The sequence below is a fragment of the Humulus lupulus genome, chromosome 1 (assembly GCF_963169125.1).
Source record: "Humulus lupulus chromosome 1, drHumLupu1.1, whole genome shotgun sequence".
Classification (NCBI taxonomy): Eukaryota; Viridiplantae; Streptophyta; class Magnoliopsida; order Rosales; family Cannabaceae; genus Humulus; species Humulus lupulus.
In genome coordinates this window covers 11,829,162-11,839,754 of record NC_084793.1, presented here as the reverse complement: position 1 = coordinate 11,839,754, position 10,593 = coordinate 11,829,162, and the positions used below count along the sequence as shown (strand labels likewise).

General features: G+C 36.1%; 1 protein-coding gene across 1 annotated transcript; it reads right to left on the bottom strand.

Annotated features, from left to right (window-relative positions):
* Positions 1 to 4,228: 4,228 nt before the first annotated feature.
* On the bottom strand, positions 4,229 to 8,925 carry LOC133785508 (fructokinase-1). The gene is made up of 5 exons (XM_062224738.1): positions 8,435 to 8,925; positions 7,819 to 8,069; positions 7,351 to 7,642; positions 5,450 to 5,602; positions 4,229 to 5,158 (listed from the first exon to the last, which is right to left on the bottom strand). Exons 1-5 carry the CDS (start codon positions 8,819 to 8,821, stop codon positions 4,748 to 4,750), a joined length of 1,494 nt encoding a protein of 497 aa, XP_062080722.1. The 5' UTR covers positions 8,822 to 8,925; the 3' UTR covers positions 4,229 to 4,747.
* Positions 8,926 to 10,593: the final 1,668 nt, after the last annotated feature.

The window sequence follows — 10,593 nt, the reverse complement described above, 5'->3', positions numbered from 1 at the left end:
CTGTTGCCTGCAGATCACTAATCATTTGCTGCCAGTTTACAGGAGCTGGCTGTAGAATCTGTTCTTGTTCATTTTCTTGACCCTGGCTATTATTATTATGGCCTTGATCACTCTGGCTAGCTGACATATCTGTCTGCCCTGGATTCATTCTTATTAGCTTATACCTTGCTGAAACAATGATCAATACGGCCAGTCAGGTAATGATAACTAAACCTCTTGCCGCCTTACGGTCCAAGAACAAGCAGACAATTATCATATTCCATTGTCATACAAATATACAAGCAAATACATGTTTATAGCATTTAGCACTTAGCATGCATCACATAATAGTTCACAATCAACAATACTAATAAGTATGTTCCAGCAATTTCAGTACTAATTAGCACACAGTTGCTGGGAATGTAATATTTCAGGGCACAGGTTTAACATGGTGTCTCAAGCATATAGGTAAAGCATATATACTATATTTAAGCAGTTATACATATAACTACATAAAATAGTTACCAAACCATGAGTCGAGCTTGACTTCAGTGATGTGTGTACATGCCCAGCTAGTCTACAGGAACCCTAACCTTGGCACGCTCTGATACCAAGTTGTAACGCCCTGGTTACCCTAGAACAGTTACGGTGAACGGTGAACCGAAAATTTAACTCGCTACCCGAGTCCTTTGGTTAAAAACGTGCTTCTGAGTGTTATTAACAAGCTAAGGTGGAAAACCAATCAAAAGGGAAGGATATATTTTATTAATATATAAAACTGTTCATGGGCCCATCAAAAACATTTACAAGTTATTTACAACTCAAAATGGTCATTACTGTTTCAAATTTACAAACCCGTCGACCTAAGCGGAAAAAATAGGGTAAGCCCCTTAGTTCCTCTGAGAACTCCTTGGTCGTAGTGGTCAAGCGGCCGCATATGTACACATCACCACCTAAGCTCTCCACTCAAGGCTGGGTGAACTTTTCTTTCCCTTTACCTGCACCACAGAGCACCCATGAGCCAAAGCCTAACAAGAAAACACAATATATCATGAATATAATATCGACAATGATCATAATAATCATTCAGGACTTCCAGTCCAAAACAGATGAGTGACAGTCGCAAAAGTCACTAAAATGGGTTCCGTTCCCTCCAGCCATGTGACGTTAGGGTCACCGGGGCTTTACAGATAAGTGAACCTTTCACTAGCTTAAACAGGATAGGTGCAGGATGACTAGTCACCAACATAACCCTCCTCATGACCATAGAGTTATAACCATGGTATTCTGCTCCCTAGCCATGCAACAAGCATTCACCTAGGCCTTAGGCCCTGGCTCTGAGTAACTAGTTTAGACTAGTCAAGCGCTTGTAAGTTTCATCGACCTTAGGGTCGGTCAAGCATTAATGCTTTAGTGTCATTCAACGCTGATATCGATTAGATCTAATCTTTAATCGGCTCTGCGTTCAGGACGCTTATGCCGTTTTTGACTCACAGGTCAGTAATATGCGACCAGTGCCGTCCCTGACTAATCAGTGCCATACACAGGTAAGCAAGCTCTGGTAAGCATTTAATATGCAATCAATGTCCACATTTATCAACCAACATTCCTCAACACAAATCATGCATGTCATATACACAGGGTGCAGTTTTCTTACCTCTGATTCGAGTGAGAATGAATAAAAAAACGACCCTTGAGAACGATCTGAATTTTAGCCTTTTAGCGGTCACCTAGTCATAACCAAATATGGGACACCGTCAATAAAATGATTAACAAGGTTCCCAAACCAAGTTCTAGCCTCCAGAACATCAATCCCCACCAATCCGGGTAGTAGGAACAATCCCAAGGCCTAAAACCAAGTTCCCGAGGTCAAAACACTCAAACGGGCTCAAAACTACCCAAGAGTTGCGGCCCTAGCACCTTGAGCCGAGGCCCCTAGCCACAACAGGAGCAAGGGTCGCGCGCCCAGCAAGGCCAAAACCTTCCACCTGCTTCTTCGAGCTAGGATCGCAGCACCCAAGAACAGGGCTGCGGTCCCCAACCCAGAACCAGCCATAAACTTGTATTTCATCATCCCAAACCTCCCAAAAACATACCTAAACACTTCCAAATCCAAAAATCAAAGTTCTCAAACTTCCCAATGATCCAAAACCATCAAATCCCGAGGCTTAGACGAACCAAAAAATCAACGATTCACAAAATCCAATTCGAAGCTTAGAAACTCTAAAAACTCAAAGCTTAAAACTTAGATTACCTTTGATTGGGTTGTTTCTCATCAAATCCTCCGGTCAAGAAGCTTCTAATCTTTCTTAAGATCGCTATTCCTCGATCCTCGCTTGATTCTGACTTCTATAACTTGAGATTTCTTTGAAAATGCCTCGATCGGTAAAATGTACTAACGGGAAGAGAGAAAGGGTTTTTCTAACGTATGGTTCTATCTGACAGGCTACTTCAAGCTTAAGTAACCTCAAATAAAACCTAATGCTCGGGGTCCTGAAAACACCCCCAGGGACATTATAATCAAAACTCTCAGAATTTCCTCCTGATCTCAATAACTCCAAATTTATCATCAAATAACATCCTCATTACTCAATATCCCAACAAAAGACCCCCGTTATGACAAAACCGCTAATTCACAATATAAGACCGTCTCATGCCGAATATCTCGAATATATCTCCATAATAATGGGATCTCATCCATAACTCACAATATGCACCAAAATACACAAATATGCCCTCAACGGGCCAAATTACCAAAACACCCTAATAATCAAATGTGGACACACATGCATGCATATAACATCATATTATAATATAATTCACATAAGCATGCATATATTCATTTAATGGCATAATTAAACAGTTATGGCCCTCCCGACCTACTAATCCAGCTATTAAACCGCATTATGGATTTCAGGGCATTACATTATGTCTATACGAAGTACGACTACGACTTGAGAAATGGCAGACAATGTCAGGTGGCACACCTTCACTTTCCGAGTGTGATTATGTATTCTAACATACCCACCCAATTGTCGATTGTATGGAGCAGAAAACTACTCTTCACTTGCAACCACCAAATTTTCATTGGTAGGTGGGCTTGCGTGCTTTTTGAGTTAGGTTGTAGTCCCCTTGTCTTTTTTGTTTTTATCTTCTTGGTCGTGATTTCTTATGCAAGTCATGCCAAGGTACACATAGCCATTCTCCTTGACTAATTTGGAGTTTGGCCACATGGACAAATATCTTGGATTTGACATTTTGAGACCTGAGGTAGTCAGGTTCTATTTTAACTAGATTGCGAGTAGCTTTAGTAGCCCACTCCGGGACTTGGATATTGGCATGACAAGCTACTCGCTGAAGACTAAATCAGACTTATTCTAAATTTGACACATGTGTTGAAATGGGCACATGCCCCTAAGAACACCTCTTGTGAGTTTGAAAAAACACGAGTCACACCAATGCTCTCTAATCTTTGACAACAAATAAAGATTTAGAGAAGTGGAGGTTGCCAAGTGATGATCAAATCAAGATAAATATCAATGCAACTATTGACATTATTTTCGGAGCGTGTAGTGGGGTCATTCTTCGAAACAAAGATAATTAAGCTCGAATTTCTTGAATGATTTTTTTTATTTGTTTTTTAAAAAAAGATCTTTGAACGGTTGAACCCTCTTATCGTTGAGTCCAAGCTACTTTGGATGGTGTGATTAGTGCAAAGGCAATGAATTTTCATAGTTTCTACATTGTTTTCTAATTGTTTGGGTGCTTATTAAGGATTTAAAGAAGAATGTTCATGTCTGCAACTTTAGGGGCTTCTTTTACTCGCATGTGGTAAGTATGCTCTTTTTTGTAAAGCATCTGAGGATTTTCCTCTTGCTCTTATAATCTTATTGACTGACTCTTCCATAGTTTTTCTCTCTTTGTATTTCCCCTAAAAAAAATAAGAATCCTAGTAATTAAATACTCTAATTTTAGTGGAATAAATAATCCTACACAAATAAGACTACTTTAAAATTTTAAATTATTTATCTTAAGAACAATTGATTCAAACAAATAATCATAATCTCAAGCCCTTGTTGTAACAAGCCAATTTATGGTTATCAAGGAACGGTAGTAAAGAAAAGAACCAAGTTATCAATTTTCGTAATATTTTTTTTAAAAGAAAAATACACATTTTATCATACCTATTAACTTACAAAACTCACCAGAGAAGTTGAAGAATAGTTGCCTAATTTATATAAAACACAAATGGAATAATATTTGCTTATTTGGTTAATCTATTAGCATTAGGGTCAAAATGTCATCACAGGTTTAATATGAGAAGTAGATGAAGCCATTTTCTTCATTTCCTTGATCAGTTGAAAAAGGCAAAACCCTTTAGCAAAACTACTTTCCTTTATACAACAACATACCATATAGCAATGCTTACGCAAAGAATAATAGTCTACACCAACAAGGTGGTTATGGTGCAAAGAATGTAACTTCATGTAGCAATTGGAAAAGGTCGCATGCCAGAACCCAGTTAGAAGAAGCTCTATGGCATGGCTCCAAGAAGTACCAAAACAAAACTATCAGCTGAAAAAACCAAGTAAAACCGCCATCGCCACCTCTAAACCAATGCTTTCCACCCCCCACCCCCTAAAAATGTTGATGTTGACTTTGTATTTAAACCATCCAATAAGTGTTGACTATCTCATGTATCGGCTCAACAGAGCAATCACAGCTGAGCTATCAAAAATGTGCATGTAGGTTGCTAGAAGACCAGAATTTATTGTACTTCCATCTGCTCCTTCAAGATGGAACTTTTACCCTCTAACAGTTGAGGTTCAAATATAGGAAGCAATTCAGAGACAACACTTTCAGAGGAAACACAAATCAGCCTATTGTTGCTTCCCTTTGTAGCCATTTTTGAAAGAATTGTAACTTCCTGTACGTCCAAATTTACATCAAACAATTCCTCCCAAAACATGTCGTCGTAGTTGAAATTTGATTCCCTCATTAGTTGTACTACTTTCTCCAAGCTTGCAACATTCCTACCAGCGCCACAACCCATAGCAGTTGCAGCACCAACTGCGTTTGCAATTGACAATGTATTAACCATTGGCAAACCGTTTATAAAACCAAATGCAATAGCAGAGACGAAACTATCTCCGCAACCAACTGTATCCACAACGTCCACCTGTTACATTTCAACATTAGTTATGTATCAACAAAGAAACAAAGATAATAATGAACCAGACAGATAAAACAGTAGAGCCTGTGATACTGATTAATGAGTATGAATTCTATTATTGCCAAAACCAGTTCTAGTAAATATATAGAGAAAACAAAAATATAACAGACAAGTACATTTTCAGCATGTGTGTATCATAACTAGAAATAAATGTCATTGCAAATACAAATCAACAAGTTAAAGAAGATACATGTGGTAATTTCATCAATTCCAGGAAAATAAGTCAAAAGATTATACCTTGAATGCAGGTACAAAAGCTATACTTGACGTAGTAATCAAAATTGAACCCTTCGAACCCATTTTTACAATCACCCATTTTGTCCGCACTGCTTGCTTGAGTAGTTGCTGCCCAGCTAATATCGGATTGTCTATGCCAGTAAGTGTCTCAGCCTGAAAAATCATGAACATTGATAAACAAGTTATTAGAGAAGTAGCAACAAATTTCTGCACTGCATTTCTAGAAGAGAATTTGATATTATCCTTATTACTCAATGCACACTATTATTTTCATTATTATTGTTTTGTTACTTTTTAAAAGGCCCTGAAGATACAGAGTCAACATCTATTGGATTAAAATTTTATATGTGGGCACATATGTGTTAGTGTGTGATGCTATCCTAACATTGACCCATATATTTAAAGGATCATTGGGTATTAAAATTTCATACATTTAATGTGAAGACACCATAAGTGATATTTCTAATATTTTGAGGAGCCATATTAGAAATATTTAGAACTAATAATCAATAAGTTAATATGGTGGTAGTGGTCCCCAATTATCCTTATCCCCCAGCATATACTTCTACTATTTGTGTTATTGGTGGTAGTGGTCCCCAATTATCCTCATCCCCCAGCATATACTTCTACTATTTGTGTTATTCTTTTCTTTGAATCAGTAAGAGATTATAGAAACATATTGTAAGGTTCGATATTGAAAGTAATATATCTTAGATTCTAAGTTATGTGCTGGATTAATGAATATTTTGCATGTTGAACAAGCTATTTTGAACTCTAACAAGTGTGTGCAATCTAGATAAGCATTAGATTCCTCATGAATAATCTAAACAAGAGAGGTTACTTTTCCAAAATATCTTATTCCAATTTACCCATTTAAAAGAAGAGACACTCCTTAGTGCCTTAAACGCTCCACTATTTGAATAAAATTGAGCCAAAAAAACTGCATCCTATTAGTGTCGGTCACCACCCATTGGAGGTTGGTTGGCCAACATTTTTTTTTTTATTTGTTGTTCGTCAACCACTACAAGGGTGTGGTCGATCTATAATACCACAAAAGTGGCAGTTGACCAATGAGGGCCATAAAATGAGTGATAGCAGTTTGCACAAGCTTCAAACTTTTGGGCAAAAAATTGTGATCCAAACCTTATACACAATTTTTAACCTAAAAAATTCAATCCTTATGCCACTAAACCTTAACACAACCTTAATCATGCATTAAAAACATCAAAGAATCATACCAAAATATGAGAACAAAATCCTAACTTCTCAAAAAAAAAACCCCTTATTTTCTTGATTTCAAAACTTAAATCCTCAATCAACCAAGCAAAGGTGCTCCAATACTACTTGTTAGAGTTCAAAATAGCTCACATAACATGCAAAACCTACATTAATTCAGCACACAACTCAGAATCTAAAACATATTGCTATGAGAACTTCAATATCAAACCCTACAGCTTGTTTCTATAATCTTTTGCTAATTGGAAGAGAAAAACAGCAAGAGGGTGGTGATCTTCCAAGAAGCTCAAAGTCTCTCCATGTGTTTCTCTCTAGATGGGGAAGATGATAATAGTAAAGAGACCTTGGTACTTGGAGACCACTGCCAACATATTAACTAATATATCAATAGTTCTCAATATTTCTAATTTGGCCCATCTACATACCCAATGATCCTAATTACTTAAATGGTCACATTATATGTGTAAACCTTAGGATAGCATCACACACTAACACATATGTGCCCACATGTAAGATTTTAACCCAACACTAATATCTTTGGCTTTCAAACCAAGGCATGCTTAACTAACAAAGAACCAATCTAGTCAAACAGCTGCTGATCCAACTTTATCAATTCCACATTGACCACAAAATTGACAAGAACCATAAAGAGTTTAGGCCAGAACCTCATCAGCGGTAAGAAGAATGACATCACTCTTCGTTAAAAGATGATTAAGTGCGTCCTGTTCTTCCGGTGTTCCAGCAGAAAGACTCTTTCCACGAGGTCCAGGATCAAAAAATATTGCCGTTCCAACTTCAATAGCATACTCTAGTGCAGAGACTATTATGCCAGGTGGGAGCTCGTCAAAGCCATAACCATTGCAAAATAAGATTTTTGAGTTTTTTATGGCCATTTTCACCTCAGCAGATAGTATTCCCAACCAACTAAAAGCAGGGTCCTTACTGAAATCTGCTCGACTGATTAACAAATAAGTTGATTCAGAATACGTTCTTTACAAATGATATAAAAACTACTGTACGTAATCCGACATATCATCACATAAGAACTACTGCATACCGAATAGAAATATTTCTTGAAACTTCTGTCAGAAAATATGAAGGAAAAAAGAAAGAAAGAAGTATTGGAACCCTACCTGCAAAAGCCATGTCTTTGCAAAGAATCCACTAAAACCCAGCATAAAAGCGTTTCATGTGAGGCAGCGGAACTCTCAGGGAAATCATTATCTTCGTTCACCCCAACAAATCCGATTCCTTCATTACGAAGCACATCAAGGAGGAACCTTCCATATATTTCATTACCCACATGACCAATCGCAACACAGTTTAAACCGAGTCTTGCAGCTGCTATTGCAACATTGCAGTTGCCACCAGCTTCCCAGAATCGCTACACATACAACAGTACAATCAAATTTCAGAAAAAAAGCTATACCGACTTATCCGTATCAAAGAATAATAAAATCTTCGTTCTTGAATTGTTCAAGGGAAATGTATTGACAGAATATAAATCATAAGCCAGTACTCCAGAGAGACAAGGGCAGTACTTCAAGCCAATGTATGTACAACATGTTATTCTCTAAATCAAGATTCAAAAGGCCACAAATTTCCTCGGTTTTCAATCAAACTAAAGTCTTTTCAAATTAAATCTAAAATGGGTCAATGTGTTCGCACATTTGGCGAAAGATTCCACAAATTCACGAGTTAAAGATAAGGTGGGGGCAAGAATAAGAAAGATCTCATCAAAAAAGCAACCTTATCGGGCTCCGACGCTGCTAAACGGTCCATATAAGCTTTACGATCCTCCTTATTGGCTGGGGGCAAAGTAGGAACATTGAGGACAACATCGACGCAGAGGTTGCCAAGCGTGGAAACGTCGACGGCTTTAAGTGCGACCCCCTTAGAGTTGGCATCGTGGACGGAGGTGGAGCCGTTAAGAGAACTGGAGTAAGGGTTAAGGCTGTGTTTGGGGAGAGGAATTTCGACCCTTAACTTGGCGCGGCTGAAGACGGAACAATGGGAACGAGGGAGTGGCCGGGAAATGGAGAATGGCAGCTTAGGGTTTTGGGGGAAGGTCGAGAAAGGTTCATGGTGGAAGGGAGTTGGGGATTTGAAATTTAGGGTTTTGGCGCAGCAATGCATTCAGAGAGACTTGAGCGAACAGAGCAAAGCTAAAGACAGGGACAGAGAAGAGAAGAAGACTGAGTTGCGAGAGTTGAGACTGATAAAAGAGAAAATAAATTCAAAAAATCTAAAACCGAACCTTTTATAGTTTTTTTTTTTTTAAATAAAAAGGAAAAGGAAAATTTCATTTCCACTAAAATCAACTTGTACTTGCAAATTTCATTTTCTGTGTATGCTTCTTTTTTTCCTATCCAGAGATTTTAGAATCTCTCTTGACTTACTTTTCATAATTTTTATTTTCAATGAAAGAATCTATTTGTGATTTTGAGATGTATTTTATTTAGACTAATGATATATGTATCTAAAATATTTAGTTAAAATGACTAATGTAGAAATTAGTCATATTATTAAAATTGAGAATCAGTTTTTTAAAAGACAATCTCGCATTACTGTATGAATAATACTTTATGTAAGATTTTTATTTTGGGCTTATGCTAATATTTTAATTATTTTATTAAAATATGAATTGTTGGATAGTTATTTGCCTATATAATTAATGATATATAGTTAATTGGCTTAATATTTATATAAAGTCTAGATGAAACAGAAATATGAACTTTCTAGTTGACTGAAATATTTGACAAGAATACTGAGTCCAACTAGGGTTATGTAACTAAGTCCCTTCTCTAATTTTATAAATACATATTGTCTTATCACAATTGTATATTTTGGTTGATCGATTGATCTACTTTTGATTTAGAGATCTAGGGAGGAAGACTTAGTAGATAATATTGTACTATCAATTTACATTATCTCTGTGAAACAATTAAGTATGTGTTCTTAATTATTATTCAATTTCTCATTGTGTTCAAAATTATATACAATCTTGTATCTTGGTATTTTATAAATTTCTAACATGTGGTATCATATATATAATTTTGGACCTATTTTTTGTATTTAATTATATAACTTATTGGAGATTCGAAATTAATTTTATTTTTTTATGTTAAAATTTTTATTTGTTGTTCATGAAATTTTAGAGCTTTTATTCCTCCTATCATAGCTTTATGTACATATATTTTATGCTTATTTTTATTTAGAAATAAGAGATAAAGGTTTAGGAATTTACATGAAATAGAATTTGAAATTAATTTGTATCTTAAATTTTAATGGTTAAAATTTAAAATTTAAAGATTATTTGATGTGATAAATGGATTAGAAATGTTTTACAATGGTTTAATTTGTTGTTTAGCCATCAAAACATATTAAAATTCAAGAGTTTTTGTTCTTAATTTCCCACATAAAGATTTATATATCTTCTTTATATTTTGTCGTTTTCAATCAAATTAAACAACACAAAATGATTAGAAATCATCTTAAGAGAAAAACCCCTCAACCCATCGTCGAAACACATGCCATTTTTTGGCCGGAACAGCGCCAAACCCAACTGCCAGCAAACCCGGTCAAGTACCCATACTTCAGACCCATCCAAGGTTGAAGATGAAGTTTCTAGACGAAGCCCACTCTCGGTAACAGAGAGTGGGGGCGAGTGCGGCACCTTCGGACAATTTTTTTCCAAATTCATTAGAATTTAATTTCTGATTTTTCTGTAATTTTTTTACATCACTAAAAAGTTATTGTTGAATTAATATGGTTTCTGCAATTATTAAATAATAATAAATATTTTTGTCATATTTTTTTAAAACTTTAGAAAAAGGAAATTATTTGAGTATTTTCTCCTTTTATACACACTCACTCCCTTGGTTTCCCTCCAATTCATGGTGTACTTT